Source organism: Hippoglossus stenolepis, chromosome 2, assembly GCF_022539355.2.
Source record: "Hippoglossus stenolepis isolate QCI-W04-F060 chromosome 2, HSTE1.2, whole genome shotgun sequence".
In the NCBI taxonomy this organism is placed as follows: domain Eukaryota; kingdom Metazoa; phylum Chordata; class Actinopteri; order Pleuronectiformes; family Pleuronectidae; genus Hippoglossus; species Hippoglossus stenolepis.
Window position 1 is genome coordinate 17,474,014 of NC_061484.1, and position 20,794 is coordinate 17,494,807.

At 44.4% G+C, this 20,794-nt stretch overlaps 1 protein-coding gene across 2 annotated transcripts in view; it reads left to right on the forward strand.

The window, feature by feature from the left end:
- The first annotated feature begins 415 nt into the window (after positions 1-415).
- fam184b (family with sequence similarity 184 member B) overlaps positions 416-20,794 on the forward strand; it is a 28,063-nt gene continuing 7,684 nt past the window's right edge. For both annotated transcript variants that reach the window (XM_035174427.2, XM_035174436.2), the window contains exons 1-11: positions 416-1,073; positions 8,545-8,739; positions 10,907-11,581; positions 12,088-12,223; positions 12,663-12,814; positions 13,784-14,329; positions 16,565-16,672; positions 16,764-17,062; positions 18,398-18,536; positions 20,130-20,249; positions 20,472-20,604. In XM_035174427.2, the coding sequence (XP_035030318.1) occupies positions 921-1,073; positions 8,545-8,739; positions 10,907-11,581; positions 12,088-12,223; positions 12,663-12,814; positions 13,784-14,329; positions 16,565-16,672; positions 16,764-17,062; positions 18,398-18,536; positions 20,130-20,249; positions 20,472-20,604 (2,656 nt within the window). In that variant the 5' untranslated portion in view covers positions 416-920. The remainder of the gene's footprint in view (positions 1,074-8,544; positions 8,740-10,906; positions 11,582-12,087; positions 12,224-12,662; positions 12,815-13,783; positions 14,330-16,564; positions 16,673-16,763; positions 17,063-18,397; positions 18,537-20,129; positions 20,250-20,471; positions 20,605-20,794) is intronic.

Genomic DNA, 20,794 nt, shown 5'->3' on the forward strand with positions numbered 1-20,794 from the left:
TTCATGAAAGTACATATTAACTGACGGACGATCTAAACCTGTGTTGTTTTTGTTTCTGGGTTTCTGTTTTCACAATAAAGGCCATAGATATACTATACTTGGTGATAAATGGCTAGTAGGTGAACGGGGTCTACCATTTGGATAGATATTATTTGTCTAATGTTTTATTAAAACAAATATGTCTGTTCTTCTGACTGTAAGGTGCGTGGACTGTTACTGACACTGCTCTACGCCTGTTCTGTTTACGGTATCTGAGTGATGGAGTAAAATCACACGACTGGACCCCAGGGACCCTCTCCTCTTCTTCCTCCTCTTCCTCCTCTTGTTCTTCCTCTCCTCCTCCTCCGCCTCCCCCCTTTCCTCTCTGCTCCCGGTGATCGGTACTGATACAGCAGCGCCGGTAGGGGCGGGGCAGCACTGCAGCAGCAGCAGTGCGCCTCTCGAGCTGTCTCCGGTAATGTACCGTAGGATACACACGCCCCTCTCCGCCCCTGCCGCGAGACAGGTGGTTGGATTCTACACCTCCGTCCTCTAGCGCTCCCTCTTAGAATAAGATTTTTAAAAAACATATATTTATTTATTTATCTATCTGTCAGCAGCGGGGAAGGGTCGGTTGGCGCGAGCGCGTCCCCGATGGACTCCCAGCGTGTGACCTCCGCGAGCACCGGGTGGACCGCGGGAGAGGGGGGGCAGCCACCGGAACGCACGAGGAGAGCCCCGCCGACCCAGATGTTTTCCAGCGAACCGCTCGAGCTGCGCGCGGGAGCGTCTCTGCGCACGGAGGAATGACATGCACGCGTGAAAAAAAGTTGACGCGATTCGCGGTGGGATTTTTCCTCTGAGCTGTGGCAGGATCGTTTCTGAGTGCGCCCCGGTGCGGGAAGTTCCCCTGGAGGAGTGAAGGGGGGGGTGGATCCGCTATGGCTTCGGGCGCCGGTAAGGCTGCCGCTCAGCCCCCCGGGCCGGGCTCCGCCGTCAACGGGACTGCGGCAGAGTTCGCCAACATCGAGCAGGAGCTGTACGACTACCAGATGCACAGCAAGATGTGCAAGAAGATCGCGCAGCTCACCAAGGTAAGAGCCGCCGCTGGCACCGGGAGACAGGCGCGCTGCCACCGGATGTGTCAGGCTGATTGGATGATCTGATGGCCGCCTCACTATCAGCCACATCGCACCGACACAGAATCAGGCTCCATGCTGAAAACACACCCGCTACTCATGATACTGTGATGGGGAGTATGCTACACAGACATCAACAGAGGCTGTCTCAGGAATCAAAATTCTTCTAGAGATGATCAGTAGAAGGCAAATAAAGGAAATATAAGATGATACAATACACCAGCTAGCTCATACCTTAATAAACAACATTATAGATGGACACCATAGGTCACCAATCATCATTATCTCTTGGGATCATGACTAGAAAACTTGGGTCAGTGTTTTGTATTCCTCTTCGTGACTGTCACAGCAATCAGACATTAGCAGGATCATTACAGGAGCTTTAGGTGGAGGCTGCAGATCTTTTCACTGCCAAGCCAATCAGAGCAACAATTAACAGTGATGTATCAGTCAGCTCATCTGTGCATTATCTTCACCATGCATCAAAGATAAAAAAAAACACATCTTTGCACGTTTCACAGCAGAGATTTGCACACAGATGCCAAAGCCCTCAATTATTTCCCTTTGTTTGACCAACAGATACAAATGCATCAGATTTTAAAAAGACGCTGCAGCAAATGGTTATGATATTTATACATGCATGAAATTACTTATCAATCAGATATTTTTCATGATCAGGCTTTAATCTCCACATCTCACTGTGCATCTTCTTCCATGCACTCTTGTCAGGGTGCAGCCAGGGATGCTTGGCAGCTGCAGCAGCAGCAGCAGCCGTTATGTGCTCTGCATTTCATACAGTAAGCATTGCTATATGGGGATTCACCCTCTCTGTGCTTCACAATAATGCTTACAGAGGCAGAGCATGACCCGTCGCTTGTTGAGCTATGACAATTACTGATGACTGTGCACATCCCATCTCCCCTTATGGCTTCACCTCTGTGTAGCCCATAGGTGTGTGTGTGTGTGTGTGTCCGTCCAGGAGTACATGCAATGCAATACATGCCACAGCTTTATTGGTGTGTGTTGTCCAAAAGGCTTTTACTCATACAAACAGACACAGATAAACAACGATGACACAGATGAGGGGTCAGCACTTGTGTCTGTGCTTGTTAGGGGGAATTTACCAGCCCCGTCCTTCTACACCTCCTCCTCCCTCAATCATAAATCCGTCCTGTAAAGCCTCCACTAGTTTCTCTCTCTGCTGAAACTTTATGCAGGCCGTGCTAGCCCACTTTAGCTCTTTGATGACGTCAGTAAATAAATCCGAGACCCGTAGCGCTGATGAAATATGAGGATCATCAAATCTGATATTTGGTGTAAGCAGTTTTTTCACCCGGCTCTGGGATGCTGGGCATGTGACACGTGGTTTATTTGAGTGTTTTGGGGCAGGGTGTGGAGAAGAGAGGAAGCGGGAAATGGGTCAGCTGTGGTAACCTTATATATTTAATAACCCGTACTCTACTCTGCCTACTTGCTGGCACACACACACACACACACACACACACACACACACACACACACACACACACACACACACACACACACACACACACACACACACACACACACACACACACACACACAACCCACCCTAACCCACATAGAAATATCATAATGTATCTTCTTCCACCCTGGACAGTGATAGAATCTGATGAATCCACATGGCTAGAATAAACTGCTGTTTACTGTGTCATCCTAAAATATAAACTCTAGAGTAACAGGGTTACTTGTGACTGAAGCAGATGCTTAAAGAGTTTAACAATATTTATGTATTATAAGGGGCAGGATTTAAAGCTAATTTAAAATGCTGCTGCTTTCAATACACCTCAAATATATGTATATGTGCATATGTTGTTTTCAGGAGTGATCACCTTTAAATTCTCCTCCTGACCTCTGAAAATGGTTGTATATTAATAAACCAGACTTGTAAGTTTGACATCAAAATTTGCCCCAACAGCTGGAAGTCCTCAGAAAATAGCAGGAATACATATAAACATCAACATTAGGGTTTTTCTTCATAACTCTGGGTAATGTGGATAAATTGTTGGGATTTGATTTATTTGACCTTATGATGAAAACTAATCACAACTGAAAATGTATTGAAAGTTACATCCCAGTGAATTTACAGTGCAGGGCTTTTGACCAAGAGTCCAGTGTTAAAGTCCTGGTCGATAGATAGAATATGGACTTTGTCGCCCAGGCTCCTATTGATTCTTAAATTGTCCCCAAACTAACCCTCTAACCCTGTGGTGTATTGTTTCTTTTTACGAGTCAATCAGGTCTAACTCTCAGTGGGTTGAGGAATTTACCCCACACCCCTCGATTCAGTTACCTGTGTCATGTGGGCTGTATAGCTCAGTCAGTAAAGCATCAGGCTACCGGTAAGGGTTACCGGTCTAAGACTCAGTGAAGGCAAGTAACTCCTAACTTAATCATCTATTGTTCACCAGCACCTGTAGGCAAGTATCCAATATGGTGGTTTCCTGTATCTTTAACCATCTGACATAATAGCAGAACCCTAATCGTAAAACTAACCCCCTAACCCAAACCCTGTGGGCCAGTGCATTGCCTTTGGCTCCCCATTTCAGCTGCCCAGTCTTTGGATGAAGCAAGAGACCTAGCTGCAACCCAAACCCTAACCCTAACCCTAAACTTACCAAAGTCGTAGAAACTCATAGATGGTACCAATCGATCAGGCATGCCCGCATTAGTGGGGGTAGAGCCTACTCCCAAGTCTCTACGACATTCACCAACCTTAACCCTAACCCTAATCGCAACCCTAACCCTAATTGCAACCCTAACCCTAGTTGCGGTAGGGTTAGGGTTGCGATCAGGCTGCGGTTAGGGTTAGGGTTGGTGAATGCCGTAGAGACTTGGGAGTAGGCTCTACCCCCACTAATGCGGGCACGCCCGATCTATTGGTACCATCTATGAGTTTCTACGACCTTGGTAAGTTTAGGTTAGGGTTGTGATTAGGGTTAGGGTTAGGGTTGCAATTAGGGTTAGGGTTAGGAATGGGGGCATGAAATAGCCCCTTACCCTAATCTTAACCACCACAACTAAATGCTTAACCATACTAAAGCTAACCTTCAAACAGCCCAATGAAAGTGAGTCAGATAGTAAGAACCGGCCAAAATGTCCTCACTCTGTAACTTCTAGTCTCAAAATGGTCCTCACAAAGATATCTGTACAAGTGCACGAACACACTCATGCACTTAACACACCTCCTCACGTCTACCTGGCTCGCACTCCTCCGATCACCCATCCACACTTATGTTTGACTTACACAGCTCCCTTCCCCCCTCCCTCTTCACCCCCTCTCTCTGACAGTTAGAGTGGTGTGTCCTGGTTGAATGGGTGCTGCTAAAGATAAACCAGTAGCACATCGGAGTGTGTTTACACTACAAGCCAATGGGAAGAAAGCGAAAGCTGACGGGCCAGCTGTTGTGAATGTTCACATAAGCTTGTGCGTGATTGCACACACCCACATGAATACAGAAGAGTAGTCTCTTTATATATATGACTCAGGGATCAGCAGTAGCATATTTAAGTGTGTGTGTGTGTTTATGTATGTACGCACACCCACTGTTTTGATTGGCAGCTCTAATTCTCTCCATGTGACTTTCTGTACTTATCCAGCTCACAATGTCACAATGTACCCTGCTTGTAATCCAGCACACCCGGTACCCTCTTTGATACTCTGATATATGTGGATGTGTGTGTGTGTGGGAGGGATGGCTGATGTTTGAGACAGTGTGTGTTGCCTGTCTCTTTGCCTAACCTCTCCTCTGTGCACCAACCATTCCCTCTACATCTCACTCCTGTTTCAACAGCATCGTCTCGCCTCTCTTTTACACTGTAGACAGAATATTAATTTCATGCTTTGCTGACTATGACGTTATTGTCAATAAGCACGGGCACTGGCTTGTGAGGATACATGAATAACGTTGTGGACTGGCAGGATCGATACAGGGATCTTGAGAGAGGATTTACTGTAGCACGAGGCTCTTGGCTGCACTCTGATAAAACTGCCTGGTCAAGCATCTTAAGAATTTACACCCGAAAGCCTGAATCAAAGTGTGGGACTACTTTTAATCCAAACTGTTATCACAGTGAAATGTGCAATCACCAAACTCCAAATGTTTATTGCCATGTTTAATACATTTTCAGAACTGTAAGAGCTGGGGAAACAGCGAGCTTGCCGCTAGGTATCATTGTTTATCTTTTCTTTAACACTTTACATTCGATTTTTTTTGGAAAGTTCAGTATTTTGTTTTAGAATATTCTCACCATAAGCCACCACGATGATAATCAATACTAGAGTTTAATAGAGACAAGCCAAAAAGTCAGTGATCTGACACAGTATATCTGTATATATACACATACATGTATATTATACAGTTACACAACAATATCTAAAGTTTGCAAAATTCAGATAGATAGATAATTTTAACATTTGCCTACTGGTCAAATTGGACCAATTATGGCCGTTATGGCAAAACCCTTGTGTGTACAATCAAACCAGTGCTTTATAGCTTCTAACTCAAATGGTCAATATCATTAACTTATCAGTGATTAGCTGGGAGTACTCATCATATGTTCTGGCAATGTATGCCATCTTATGTACAAACAAGAACTTTATGTAGTTTTGTGTTTTCATTCTACTTTTAGCTCGTCAACAACCGTTCATATGCAGAATATATGGCCAAATGTATGTGGACATGCTTCACCTACGTCTGTGCACTTTGGTCTGGGGATGTTTTACATGGTTTTGACAAAGCACTTGAGTTAAAATTATAAATATATCCCAATGCTACAGCAAATACCTTTTAGACAATAATGTCTTTCTTACATTGCTGCAATTTCTTTCAAAAAGACTATTTCCATGCAGTAAACCAGGTCCATTAATAAATGAGTTTCTGAATTTGGTGTGACTGGCCTGCACAGAACCCTGGACTCAATCCAAACTGTCACCTTCAGAATGAACGGGAACATCAACAAAGCCAGGCCTTAGCACCCAAAATCAATGCAATACATCGCTAATGCTCTTGTAGCAGAATCGGAGCAAATCCCTGCAATCAGCTTGCAAAACCTTGTGGAAAATCACTCCTGTAGAGTGGAGGCTGTTATAGCAGCAATAATAAAGCCCTTTGATTTTTTTGTATGAGATCTTCAGCTATATCATATTTGACCATCTTGCGACGCCTCAGGGTGCTCCGACCTCCAGGTTTGGGTAGATCGGGAGAACCGCTGCTAAGTCTTCCTCTCTCCTGCTATATTTTCCTTGCTCTCACTTTCAAACTGGCCAAAGTTAAAGAACAGCACACGCACACACACGCACTCCCCTTCGAGCCTGCCCTCGATACTGAGTCCCCTTCCCTCCTCTGACTCATGAGTCATAGTTTGTGAGCCAAAGTTCACGAACTGTGACGTGATTGAACAGCCAGCGTGACATACTCTGTTTGACTGACAGCGAAGAGAGAGGTGGGTTTGTGATCAGGACCCGGGCCATGTCACATCCATCATCAATGTTAGGATCTGAATTATAAGAAATGCATTGAAGATCAATGGACATAGACAATTGAGGCCATGCAAGGGTGTGTGTGTGTGTGTGTGTGTGAGAGAGAGAGAGGTGGTGACATGCACACACACACACTCTCTCTCTGCAGGAATGTCTGGCAGTTCTGTGGCATCTGTGTCCTGCAGACAGAGAGGCGTCTGGGTAAAATATGAGCCCATGTGTCCTCTGCTCACACCCAGACTCGTGCGCACACACAAACACTGTACACACACACACACACACACACACCTCTGCGGGTGTGTAAGTGAGATGTCAGGGTCACAAGGAGCAGATGATGACACTGTAGACGTGGAGTGGAGGGTAAAATGAAAAGTGTGGTGAAACAGACCATATTTCATATGTTGGTCTAAATTTAGAAGAGAGAGAGAGACCCCACATACAGTCGACAGGCAGGAGAAACCCTGCACTTGTCTTAAGTTACAGTAGATACAGTTTTACAGAGATGTTGTTTAATCTCTGGTATTTTCTGTTTGGGGATTATTGTGTTTCCCTATCAGTCAGTTTCAGTTTGTTACCGTAAAGCTGCCAACTCAAAACATTGGCTCCATAATGTCTGTGTGTGTGTGGACTGTAGTGTTGGTGTCAGTTTTCCTGCTGTTTGTGACGCTCTTCAGATGCATCAGGAAACGACCCCATGCAATGAATCATCTGACTGTAACAAGGTCAGCCCAAAGGAGAAAGGTCTCCAAATCAACTCTGAGATCCACCACGTGGTAATATACAAATCACAATCCTGTGACAATCCAAATTGTCCAGAAGGAACAGTTTAATACTCAATATGTGCTCGCAAATCTCTTACTCTGCAATGAAACCTTTCAACATCAAATTAAACTCAAGAAGGATTTGCTGTTTTGGTTTTGATTAAATCCTCAGTTAGTTCCACAAATAGTGAAAATGATAGAGAAAAGCAGTATTTCCTCAATTACTTTTTTGAGTTTTAGCAAATATAATCAAAATAAAACATAAGAATCTCAAATTATAACCCAAAATGGCTTCATATAAAAACACAGCAGTTAAGTCAAACAAACTAAGTACACAACAAACAACTTGAGGGGCACTCAGAGACCACCTCCGCCGAGGCTGATTGGCCACTTCATCAACATATTGGATATAGCCTACATGAATCAAAATTTTCTGCAAATTATTCACATTAAACATGGCAAAATATCCATTCTCTGTTAAAGTTGAAAAGGAATATGTGTTCCTGCACAGTAACTTAATGAAGATCTCCTGGGTTCTTCCTTGTAGTTTTTGCATGATCTTGCTAATAGACACAACATGAAAACCAATGAAAACACAAAAATTCCACTCAGTCAAGCACACACCTTTACCAAGGCACAACAGTCCCCTTAAATTCAATCAAGCTGCTCAACATTTTTCACACAGATATCAGTCCTTTAAATGTGCCTTACATCAAGATCCACCCTTCTGTGAATGATCCCCTCTGAAAATAGTGAAAATGTTGAATAAAGCCCAATTTCATTAAAGAATGTGATCCACTGATCCAGATCCTTACTGAAATGTTCTTTTTTGACTCATGCTGCAACATCAACCAAATTTCATGGTATTTCTAGTGTTATCTTGCTTATAAACAAACATGTAAACCAACCAACAAACAAACGAACCGGGGTGAAAACATAACCTCCTTAAACCTCATTAACAATGATGAACAAGCATCATTAATGAATATCAAAAACACCATGATCCACCATTTTGGGAGCAGATGGGCTGTAGGAGGGAGGTTAATATAAGATATTGTCATAATTCAGCAAGGGTCAAGGGCAAGGGTGTTGATGTGCTAACGATCCTTCAGTCTATCTCTGTCTGCTGTTGACGTCTCTACAGGTGATTTATTCTCTGAACATGAAGAACGAGGAGCAGGAGTCGGCCCTGCAGGCCTTGAGCCAAGCCCACCATGAGGAGCTGCACCGCATCCTGATGGAGACGTGTCACGAGGGGGAGGGGTCGGGGCCGGGGCTGAGGACACGCCTGCTTGAACTGCAGGACTCTCTGGATGAGCAGCAGAGAGCTGGAGCCCAGGTGTGTTTGTGTGTGTGTGTGTGTGTGTGTGTGTGTGTGTGTGTGTGTGTGTGTGTGTGTGTGTGTGTGTGTGGGTGGGTGGGTGGGTGTGGGTGGGTGGGTGGGTGCACTCCTACCCTCCCGATCACGAGGGGAGCCAACCTCATTCAAGGGCACGTTGTGTTGCCGTAATTTTATGTGTAAACTCTCAACGCGAGCAGCAAATCAAATCCACCCCCTAATGTGACCTACAACAGTCAACCTAGTTCAGATAGCCCATTAACTTTACATGCTGTGCAACACAATAAACCAGCAACATGAATCATAAATACCCACATGACTTTCTTATGAGCTCTTTGGGAAAAGAACATGAATTTCAACTGAAGAGATAAAAAATGAACGCAGACCTCACATTTTTGAAATATTTGGCCTTGCTCATATGTCTGGTTTGTTTGTCATCTGCCACGTTTTGCAGATTCAGAGCAGGTAGGTCAGCGTGCAACATTAGAGTTTAGAAAACCTACTGAAAAGACCTAAATGTACATGAATAGACCCTTAACACTGAAGCCCCTGGGCTCTGTATTTATGAAACTGTGCAGACGAGTATGGTCAAATACGTTTTGGATGTTTGATGAGCAAACACAGCTCAGTTCAGTGCGGAGCAGCCTGGGAAATAGGCCCGACAAGATGAATACATTAATAATAGGAGGAAATGCATTATTACAGTTAGAGCAGACTGTCACTGATGCAAATACTATACACAACACAAAACCAGATGTCCAGTCTTATTCTGTGGCCTCACAAACATTGTGTCTTGTTAGCAGATGTGTAAAAGTTTTATCTCTGTCTTTGATCTGCAGCAAGGGGCCATGGGGTAGGCACAACAATACACTAAGAGAACTAGAATGGCACTTATTCACTGATCAAACTGCCATTCCAAGCCACCAAGGCCCAACCTTTAAATTGCAAACCCTATCAGTCCCCTAAACATGCCTGAGTTTTATGCCTACGCACCGACGACTGCCAGTTTTCGGGTTGTCCGTCCGTCCCATTCTCGTGAACATATCTTAAGAATGCTTTGAGAGATATATTGGACTCAATGATGTACTGATTAGATTTTGGGGATCAAAGGTCACGGTGGCCTCACGTAGTGTGTTCATGTTTTTTTTTTAACATGATAATTTAAAATCAGCTTAAGGGAAAGTCTTCGAATTTGGTACAAATGTTCAAATGGACTCAAAGATGAAGTGATTCGATTTTGGTGCCCGGAGGTCAAAGGTCACAGTGACCTCACGTCCTTGTATATGTGATATGTTAGGACCGCCCGTAGGGAATATCATTACATCCGGTTGTCAAAAGTCAAAGGTAAAGGTCATAGTGGCCTCAAGAAACATTTAGTTTTTGGCCTCTTGAATGTGATATTTGGAGACTGCTTTAGGGAAAGTTGTCACTTGGACTCAAAGATATAGTGATTATGTTTGAGTGGTCAAAGGTCACAGTGACGTAGAAAATTAGAAAAATGTACATGGAAACTGCACTGGTTGGCGGAGGCATACGACTGCAGTGCGGTAATTCTAGATCTAAAATTATGCCTTGGAAAATGTGGGAAGAGAGTGATAAAAAAAATGTATGGATCCGCCCCCTCATCTGGATACACAGTAGGTTTTTATGGTTTCTACCCTGACCCATATTACATCCGTCCACCAAGTTTCATGGTAATCCGTCCAGTAGGTTTTGTGTAATCTTGCTTACGAACAAACAAACCAACGGCAAAAACATAACCTACTTACGATTCCTGTTAACTTAACAGTGCAGGCTGGTAATGATGCTTTGCCAAATACTCAGTATTGTTTGAATGTTACAACATCGCAGCTAATTGGCCTGAACAGCCACAGTCTTTTTCAAATCTTTGTAACTCCCTGTCCACACTGTTCACTCCAGTAGTTTGCACAGCTCCTACATCTCAGTACAGCAGTTTGTGCCCCTACAAAATACAAATTAACTGCGTCAGCATGTCAGCAGAGACCAAAGAATCCTGAAAGATTCTTTGGGAGAAAAACATAATTTCTTTTGATGTCTACGAAAATGATGTCGTAGCCAGTAACCCAGGGACGTAAATACTCATTAAGCACTGAGTTTACACTGTGTGTAAGTGCACTGTGGAACATGTCGTCCTCTGTGCCTCCAGGTGCAGGCAGATTTCGAGTGCTTCCGCATCCACGCCGAGGAGAGGGAGCGTGAGACAGAGGTGGAGCTGAGGAAAAGGTTTGAGGAACGGCTCCAGGCTGCGGAGGAAGAGCTCCAGGAGGCCAAGGCCAAGATCGGTGCTGCCCAGGAGGAGAGTCTGAGGCTGAGCAAAGAGCTTCAGAAGGCAGAGGAGCAGATCCAGGAGCTGGATGCCAATTGCGAGGAGCTGCACAAAGCCGCTGACAAGGAAGAGAAAAGGAGAGAGGAGGAGAGACAAAGAGAGGATGAAAAGAAAAAGAAAGAGGAGGAGGTGAAGCAAACAGAGGACCGTGAGGACTTGGAGAGGGTGAAGGCGCTCCTGGAGGAGGTGAAGACGCTGAGGGAGGAGGGCACTCGAGCTGAGGAGAGCAAGAGGCGTGCGGTGAAGGAGGAACAGGAGCAATGCAAGCAAAAGATGAACGATCTCAACGAGGAGAAGGAGGACATGAGGAAGAAGATGGAGGCTGAGTGGAGGGAGGAACGGCGGAGGTGGGAGGAGAGAGAGGAGGAGGAGAAGAAAGGTATGCACAGTGCACTGAGAGAACGAGTGAAGAGGGCGGAGGCAGAGGTGGAGGGTCACCTGGAGAGGCTGTCCGAGAGCAAGAGGAGCACGGTGAAACTGCAAGAGCGGATACAGGTATTTACACACGCTCACAACAAATGTTTTTTACTTGGAAGGAAATGAAAATGTTGCTGCTTCCTGTCTCTGATGCACCCTGCTAATGATCATGTTGATGGGAAAGCAGGGAGCACGGAGAGAGGAGAGCGGGTGGATCCTGCTTGTCTAACCACTTGCTGCGCTCCCTGAGTGCTATTCCCTCTGCCAACTCTCTGCTAATGAGTAGTTTGAGCAGGAGAGATTCGCTGCACCACCACCATTACCACCTCACGCATGAGCATTAAGAAGCCCTGTGAGAGCTGGCACGGAGCTGACATAAGCCCTCGCATCCGACCATTAGAGACTCACAGATGGGAGAGATCGCTTCCTGACTCACCACATTTCATTCCATCCATTTATCTATCATTTTTCTTATCATCTGTCTTTTTCTTTCTTCTCTCCTGTCCAACCTGTGCTCTTTTACATCCCCTGAATCACCCTCCTCACACTTAACTCCCTCCTGCGTCCTTGTGACTCCCCTCCAGGACCTCGAGGAGGAGCTGGAGCTGGATCGGAAGCGCGTGTCCGAGGCAGAGGGCGTGGCTAAGCGGGCGGATGAGGAGCTCGTGGTCGCCAAGGAGAGGCTGCTGCTGCAGGAGGACGAGCTGCAGAGCCGAGCAGGTAGTGGTTCGGCATGTCTCCCGGTGCCTGTGTCTGCAAGTCCACCTGTCCTCTTACCTGTCTGCTGAAGAAAGCTCACACATCGCAGAGATTCACTCAGAGCGTTATTCATTATACTCTCTGACGCAGAATTAATTACGTTTTCACCTCATGTCATTATAATAAAGTGTATACAGAAAATGCAACAAATGCACATTATTCATCCTCCACTAAGGCAAACAGTTTCATCAAAGTGTCATCATACCCAGTCAGCAAAAACACCCAGAATTTTATTCATAGCACGAGAACGATTTTAGTTTGTTCGACCTTTCCTCGTTCAGTGTTGCTCTGCTGTATTTCCATTCTGCTTCTGTTATGCATAATCAATCAATAAATGCTTGTGCATGTGTGTGTGTCTCTGTGTTCACTTTGGTTTGCGTGTTCTGTATGTGTGTGTTAGAGGAGCTGCTGAACCGCGGACGCTGCCAGGTGTGTGTGTGCTCCGAGGTGGAGGAGCTGAGGAGTCAGGTGAACCGTCTGCAGAGCAGGAACAGAGAGCTGGAGCTGCAGAGCAGCGGCAGAAACAGTGACCACGCCCGGCAGATACGCCAGGTTACACACACACACACACACACACACACACACACACACACACACACACACACACACACACACATACACACACACACACACACACACACACACACACACACACACACACACACACACACACACACACACACACACACACACACACACACACACACAAATTAATAAAGTGCAGTTACATGTGCATATTAAATATTACATTCCGCGTGCTCTCTATTCTGCCATTAAGTCTATTTTTATTATGCCTCAAAAGTTCAGATTTTTAGACTCTCATACGTTTAAGCACCAAGGTTATAGTTAGTTGTAATGTTGTAATGCACTGCATTATATCCAGATGTGTTTCCAATAGTCTGCCCTCCACATATATGTAAATATGGAGAACAAAAATGTAGAAATTCTTCTCAATAGCATGCATTAGAGTGCAAACCTCCACCAAAGCCCAACAGTCCTAATCATTCACTAGAGTTTTTGTGTTTTCTAACTAAATTCAGATTGAGATTTTTGGGATCTCCACCGAATTTCACACACTCCAAATATCCATGAATTTCTCCCTGAAATATCAAATTATGAAAAACGTCTTATCTCACAATGTTAAAGAAAAAAGAAAAAATATATCCTAGATCTGCCCCTGATTTGGATCCACATAAACACTTAATGGGTTCTTCCCTGGGTCGTGCTCTACCCCTCCACAAAATGTAATGGAAATTGGTTGAGTAGTTTTTGCGTCATCATGTTAAATAACTAACAAACAAACACAGCTGAAAACATAACCTCCTAGGTGAGGTGAATATAATGTTGGCCCATACAACACCACCTTTGACCCTGACCTCAATAATAAACATATATTTATTTAGTTTTTTTAACATTTTTGGGATATTCTTAACTTTGCTGTGTGATTATATTGAATTACATCAGACTGCACAGTTGTACCTAATAAAGTGGCCACTGAGTGTTTGCTGTGTGTGTTTATAGCACGCCGAGGCCCTGTCCAGTTTGCGTTCAGAAATGGTGAGAGCCCAGACAGAGGAGCTGCGTCGCATCCAAAAGCACGCAGACGACGAGAGGGACAAACTGCAGAAGGAGATAGACAAAGAAAGAGAGAACCTGCAGAAGGAGAGGGAGCGTGAGAAGGACCAGCTGGAGAAGGATAGAAACCGAATGCGCAGGGAGAGGGAGGAGGAGAAGGAATGGCTGCACAAACAAGGGGAAGATGTCAAAGAGCGCCTGCGTCAGGAGAAGGAGGAAGAGGTGGACCGACAGTGCAAAGAACTGGAGGTGGAGAGGGTCCGTGTCCGTTCCCAGCTGGACAAGAGCATCGAGCAGGTCGAGGCGGAGAAGGCCAATGTGCAGCAGAAGCTGGAGGAGGAGAAGAGGAGGTTGGTGGAGAAGGCGGAGGAGGACAGGAGGAGGCTGAAGGAGCAGGTGCGGAAGGCGATAGAGGAGGTGATGAGGAGACACGCGGCCGAACTGCACGGCGTCCAGGAAGCTCTGAGCTCAGAGAAGAAGACGAATCAAGAGGTCAGCATCTGTCCGCACATCATGGGGAGGGAGCGTTTATTCCATTTAACTAGTAACACTGCTAGAATAGTTAGTTTAGGCATATACAGCATCTACCAGACCTACATCTATACATACACACAATAATTAAGATTACCAGCAGGCAGATGTGGAGAAAATATATTTTACTTGAGTAAAAGTACAAATATATAGATGTACTGAATGTAAAAGTAAAGCTACCAAATTAACTTTTCTACCTTAGTTAAAGTATGTAACTACTTATTTTAAAATATTCTTTAAGTATTAAAAGTATTAAACACTTGCCTAATGTAGTGGTTTACTACATTATGATGGCTGAGTCTCGCCTTCTTCAGCCATTTCAGGTTTTTCTTTTTTACCAGGGGATGCTGCTGCAGGAGGCGGGGTCTAATGTTACCTGCCTGCTCTGATTGGATCAGTGAACCAATTCCCCTGTCATTATTGGTTACTTTTAACAATGTAAAAAAACACAGTGTTCATGTAACACAGTGCTGTGAAAAAAATGTTGTGGAGTAGAAAGTATGCAGATAATTCCTGATATATGTAGTGGAGTAATAAGTACCTGGAATAACATCTACTCAAGTAAAGTGCAGATACATGCAGAATGTACATAAATAAAGTAACTAAGTAAATGTACTTTCTTACATCCCAGGTTAAGGTGCAAAACTGGAAAATTATTTTACAGGTGTAGAAATAAGCTGACAACCTGTTTAACTATTACCTGTATGAATGGGTGTGAATGGGAGAATGTAAAGCTCTGAGTCGTCTGTAAGATTGCAATACATCTATATGCCTACATCCCATTCACCATTTACACTACATTTCGAAACCAATACTGTGATACACTGTTAATCTTAATTTAGTAGAGATTTGACATCATGAAAAGATAAGTTTCCTCTTTGTCTTTCTTTTAATGGCAGTGAGGCTCTTTAGAAAAAGAAGAGGACAGTTTTTGCCGTGTTGTTCTCTTGTATGAGAATTTTAAAAATAGCCTGCTGTTCTCCACAGCAGCCTGCTCATAGAGGCTTAATTATTTTAGTTTCACTTTCAGTCAGACTTGGGATGTAATTATTTTGGATACGGGGATGAGCTGCCACGCGTCCTGTCACACAGCTGCGACAGTAATACTCTCCCTGCCCTGAATCCGCGTGACGGCAAAAAGCTTCAGACACGTTTTGGGCTTGTGGCTCCTTAAACAGAGGAGATTAATCATTTTCTCTCTGTTGTATTTGAATGTTTCAGAGGCCGGAAGAGGGGACATTTTCCAGTAATTAGTGAGACAAAAAGCAAATACCAGACAAATGTATATAAAGCAATTGTGCAGCAATTGCATTTTTTTTCTGGTCGTATCTACTGTCCTGTTAATCATCTTGTGACCGTTTTGGGGGTTTGTCTCGCCCCCAGGCTGAGAAACACTGTTTTAAAACAGCATGATTCATTAATACTTTTTGCTCTCAGTGTAGAAATGTAAATAGATTTTTAGCACATAATTACTTTTCCTTTGAGACTTCTTGTGGATTTCATTATGATTTATAGACAGTAGCTGTGTCTCAATTCAGGGACTGCATCCTTGGTGGGACGCGTTCTACCCGGCCCACGAAGACTGCCTCCTTGGCCGATTAGAACGCTAAGGCTGAACCGAAAGGAGACGTCTGGTCTAGAGAGGATATCCGTGATCGGTGTCCCCAGCTTGTCCTGCCTAGCAACAGAGCTGAAGTTGAAAACACAGAGAAAGTTTTAATGCCCTTTGGCTTTTTAACATGTGCACCGTTAGCTGTTCAGTTGAGTTGAAGCGTGATACTCAAGCACTGGACATCTCGTCGCTCACCATCACCATTACCTCTTTGAAGAATGGCTCATCACTGCAGCACAATGAATCCTGGGATAGTTTGGGTTGGGAAGGATCCACCCACTGGAGTCTTCGTTTCTTGGGGATGGAAGGACGGATTTGTTGTTTTCAGGAGCCTTTGAAATGGGACAATCTAGTCGCTACGCTGGGATGCAATCGAAAGATGCAGCCCCTGAATTGAGAAACAGCTATAGACCATGTTCACACACCGGCCATAGACAATAGCAGCTTCCCACCCTGGTCATGATGTCAAGGGAAAATGTCTGCCATGTGAATATGGTCCATTTTTAATTAGTATCATTAACAGGCTCAAAAAGACAAACTGTTTATGTAATAATTGTCTTCATGATGATAATTATTCTTGGAAGGTGTGTGCACGTTCGGAAGAGGAGAGGAGACGCGCTGAAGAGCTACGCAGCGGACTGGAGAAGGAACAAGAGGAGCTGAGGACAAAACTGAAAGATTCTACCGATGAGGTCAGAGGTCAAACTGAGCTTCCATCAGCTCAAATAACACCAGGTAAACCTGTTTGTAAGTCAAAACGCTCAATTGTTTCCGTGCTCTCAGATCTGTCGGCTGGAGTCAGGGATCCAAAAGCAAGAGAAGAAGGAAAGAGTGGCGCCTGAAGCCGCACCCTCATGCGGACCACACTGCTCCCGTCAGGAGGAAGAGCTCCAAAAGACTCGGAGTCGACTCGCCCGGGTTCAGGAGGAGGCTGAGAGGCAGCGGGACAGGCAGCAGAGGGAGGTCGCGTCCCTGAGAGCTGACAAACACCGGCTGGAGGAGAAAGTCCTGGAGCAGAGCCGACTGAACACGGAGAGGAGTCTCCTAGATCCGGGCCAGCGGCACACTGAGGACCGGATCAGGTAGCGGAGTGAACGCAGGGCCCGCCAGAATCGCTTAGACTCACATTACAAGGTCTTTACTCTGCTTGTGATCTCCCCCCGCCCTCCTCTGTAATGATCACTAGGAAAATGATCACAGTTAAGAAGCGAATCCTTGGAATTGGTGCTCACAACGACCGGCGACATTTTTTTCCTTTGCCGGCAAAACGATTATACACAAACCATTAAACCATGTCCATACATCAATAATATTATAATTAATATCACAATCAAAATAAACATTTTCCTAAATGGTTTTCAGAAGACCATTTAGTCTTTCTGTGTGTCTTATATAGTGACTCTTCATATCAGGCAGTTTCCTTTTCATTCTATATCAGGGTATAATGCATAAAATAGCTGATTACTTTCATTCAAGTGTTTTAATGACTCTAAAGTTACCAAATCACGTGCAGTTTTCCTATAGTATAATAGTATAATATCATTGGCGACAATAATGCCTTTTTCAAACAAGCTTCCAATCTGATGTGACTTTCCTGTTCTTTGGTATTTTCCATGGAAAGACACTATTTCCAATAGAAATCCAGCTAAGGTTTCTTCTCCAACTAGAAGGGCACTTTGAGAGAGCATCCTCCGCCAAGCCCCAACAGTCCACTAGTGAAAACCACATTTAAAAATGGATTCAGATTTTTATTTATGCACCAAATCACACACATCCAACATCAACCCCCTAAACATGCCTGAATTTGTGTAATTAAGATCCATTAATTATTCTCTGTGAAATCAATGAAAATTTTGAAAAAACACTTGCATTGTTAAAGAAAGAGAAAAGGAGAGAAACAATTCCTGTATCTTCTTCCTTGGGGCAAACCCCACCCCTCCACAAAATATCATGGAAATCAGTTGAGTAGTTTGTGTGTTTTCCTGCTGCCTAACAAACTGACGAAAAAACATAATCTTCTTGGTGGAGATAATGATGCATTTTTCAAACAAGTTAAGTTAACTTTCCAGTTCTTGAGTATTTTGTGGAAACTATTAAAATCCAGCTGAGCTTTGTTCTCCAATAATACAACCGGTGAGCTTGTTCAATATTTTAATATGTCCCTGATTGTTTAAGTCTTTTAATGTGACAAAGCAAACTGGGTTTTCCACTTGCATGGACGTTTGTGAAATAATCAGGCTACTACCACGCACATCCTATCAACCAGACGTGACACCAATCCCCTTAAACTGAGGTAGACACATACGAAAACAAGGCACTTTAAATTGACAGCACCTTTATGTAGCAAGTGGAAGAAAAAAGCAGTTTTGCATGTAGGTTAACTCAGCCTCTCTTCCTGCTCTGCTGCGTGCCTGCAGGGCAGAGTGCGAGGACCGTCTCCGAGCGGAGTTCAGGATAGAGATGAACGCTGCTGTTGCCGAGAGCGAACAGAGATGGCACAACCGGGAGCAGGAGCTGCAGACCCAGGTGACTGAGCTGCAGAGTCAGCTGACCGAGGTGAGTGCTCTTTATGAACTGGTACTTGCAGCCATGCTGATATACGACTTGTGTCTCATTCACCCATTAACACACTGATGACGCAGCATGAGGAGCAGCTAGGGGTTCAGAGTTTCAGTTTCAATGTCCTGCTCAAGGAGATTTTAATCAGGAGAAGCAAATGAGAATGAAATTCAATTTATTGTGAACAGAGGAATAGACCCCAGCGGGAAGTAAAATGCACTGTAAGCAGTCCTATGAATTAGGTGCTTCAGATATATGGTGAAGGCTTCCCCCCCGGCGGGGGGGCCTAGACACTGGTGCTGGTGATGAGGAATGGAACATGAAGATGGGACGTCTGCTGCTGAGTGGAATAAGTCATCCCCAGGGTTGAGGTGGTGCAGGGGTAGAGGTGGGTCACTCAACTAAATGACAGAAGGGGGAGTAGAGCGTTTTTAAACATTGATAGTTTACAAGTGATTGGCTCAAGGCTAGCGTGTCAGGCTGTGATTGGACGAAAAGAGAGAATAAGCTGGTGGAGCCTGGAGATAGCGGGAGCTGTGCATGTGACGCGGGAGGCATGAAGAAAATCTTCCTGACTGAACCGTAGCTTGGCTTTATTACAACTCGCTCTCTGGCAGAGCTTGGGTTTGAACCAGAAACCTTACGATTTATACACTGTGAGGGAAATCTTGCAGGGTGAGGGAATGAAGAGTACGATGAGCCGTACAAAACGTTAAGTAGCTGACAAATGTATTGCCATATCTGAGTATTATAATCAGTGGTACCATTAGTCCTCATGGGGAGCGGCTTCATTGGAGAAATAGATTGAAAACATTGTAGAGATATTATGTTCCTTCCTCCAGTTGTTGTCTATCTACCTTCCTAACTCTACTTTCTACCAATACTGCAACAGAACGGGTTTTGTATAGAATGGTATTATAACGCAAACATGTGGTGAATTTGTTTGATCTTCCTCTGACTTTACTCTATGTTGTGCTGTCCTGGGTTAGAGAGGCTCACAACAAGAGACAATACACACAATACGTGAAAAAGCTAAATTAACAAAATAGACCCTGAACAACTGAAATCAACATAACATAGACGACTGCTCTACATCCTGAGCCACATCAAGCCTGGATAATTAATGTACGATTGCAAATGTTTCCCAATAATCTTTGAAACAACATGAGGATCAGATGATTTTCTGCATTCGGATGCCTTGTAAAAAAACTAATGGTTATACTCCACACATTTAACTCATCAGCATCAGTTTATTAGTGAAAACTGTTTCATGATGAAAATAACCCGGATGATGTGACCTGGGGGTCGTGACTTTGGCTCGGAGGCTTTACATTTTTTACAGAGAGACAGAAATCAGCCTTGAGTGTCCTCAAACCTTATGGAAGTCGCTCGAGTACTCTTTTAATTAGCTCCATCAGCATTATTTTGGGTGAACAATGGCGTTTTTGCTATATTTATTTGTTTTTTGGAAAGCTGTCGGAATCTGCAATTTCTAAAACAAAAGCGACATCTCAATTTAATTCAATGCCTGCAGCAAATTCACTGCTCGGGATTAGTCCTGATGTTCCTGACGATTTCTTGCTAATGCAGTTGGAGAAAAAGAAGGCGGGCCAGGGAGACGATTGCCACGGCAACCCTGAAATTGACAGGCTGAGGAAAGAGGTCCAGGACACCAAGGAGATAAACAAAAAGCTGAGGGATCTGCTGCAGGTACAGAGCTCGTCTTCAAAGGTTGTGTGCACTCTTCTTCGTAGGTTTTCTCTGTAATGAATAATTTAGTGGCTTTGATGATAGCGCTGGAGAGCTGGAGAGGCAACATTATGTTATTCTACGAGCGTGTGCATTTTAGCTGAGTACATGTGAGTGATCTTAGCGCAAAGATTTTAGTGAGTATAGAGAATGTAAAAAGAAATGTGTGTTTATGTGTTTGAGGAGCCCAAAACCCAGTCTTTAACTGAGGAGAGACAGAGTCACGCCGTGGCTCTGCAGACATTAGAGAGACAGGCGAAAGAAGATCTGCTGTCTGAGAGGAACAGACTACAGACAATGCACCACCTGGAGCTAGGTAACACACACATGCACACACACACACACAGACACACACACACACACACACACACACACACACACACACACACACACACACACACACACACACACACACACACACACACACACACAAGCATGAGCACAAATGCACACAGCCGGCAACACACTCTGTTTGACACGTACACAGCTGCACGTACAAATTAGAA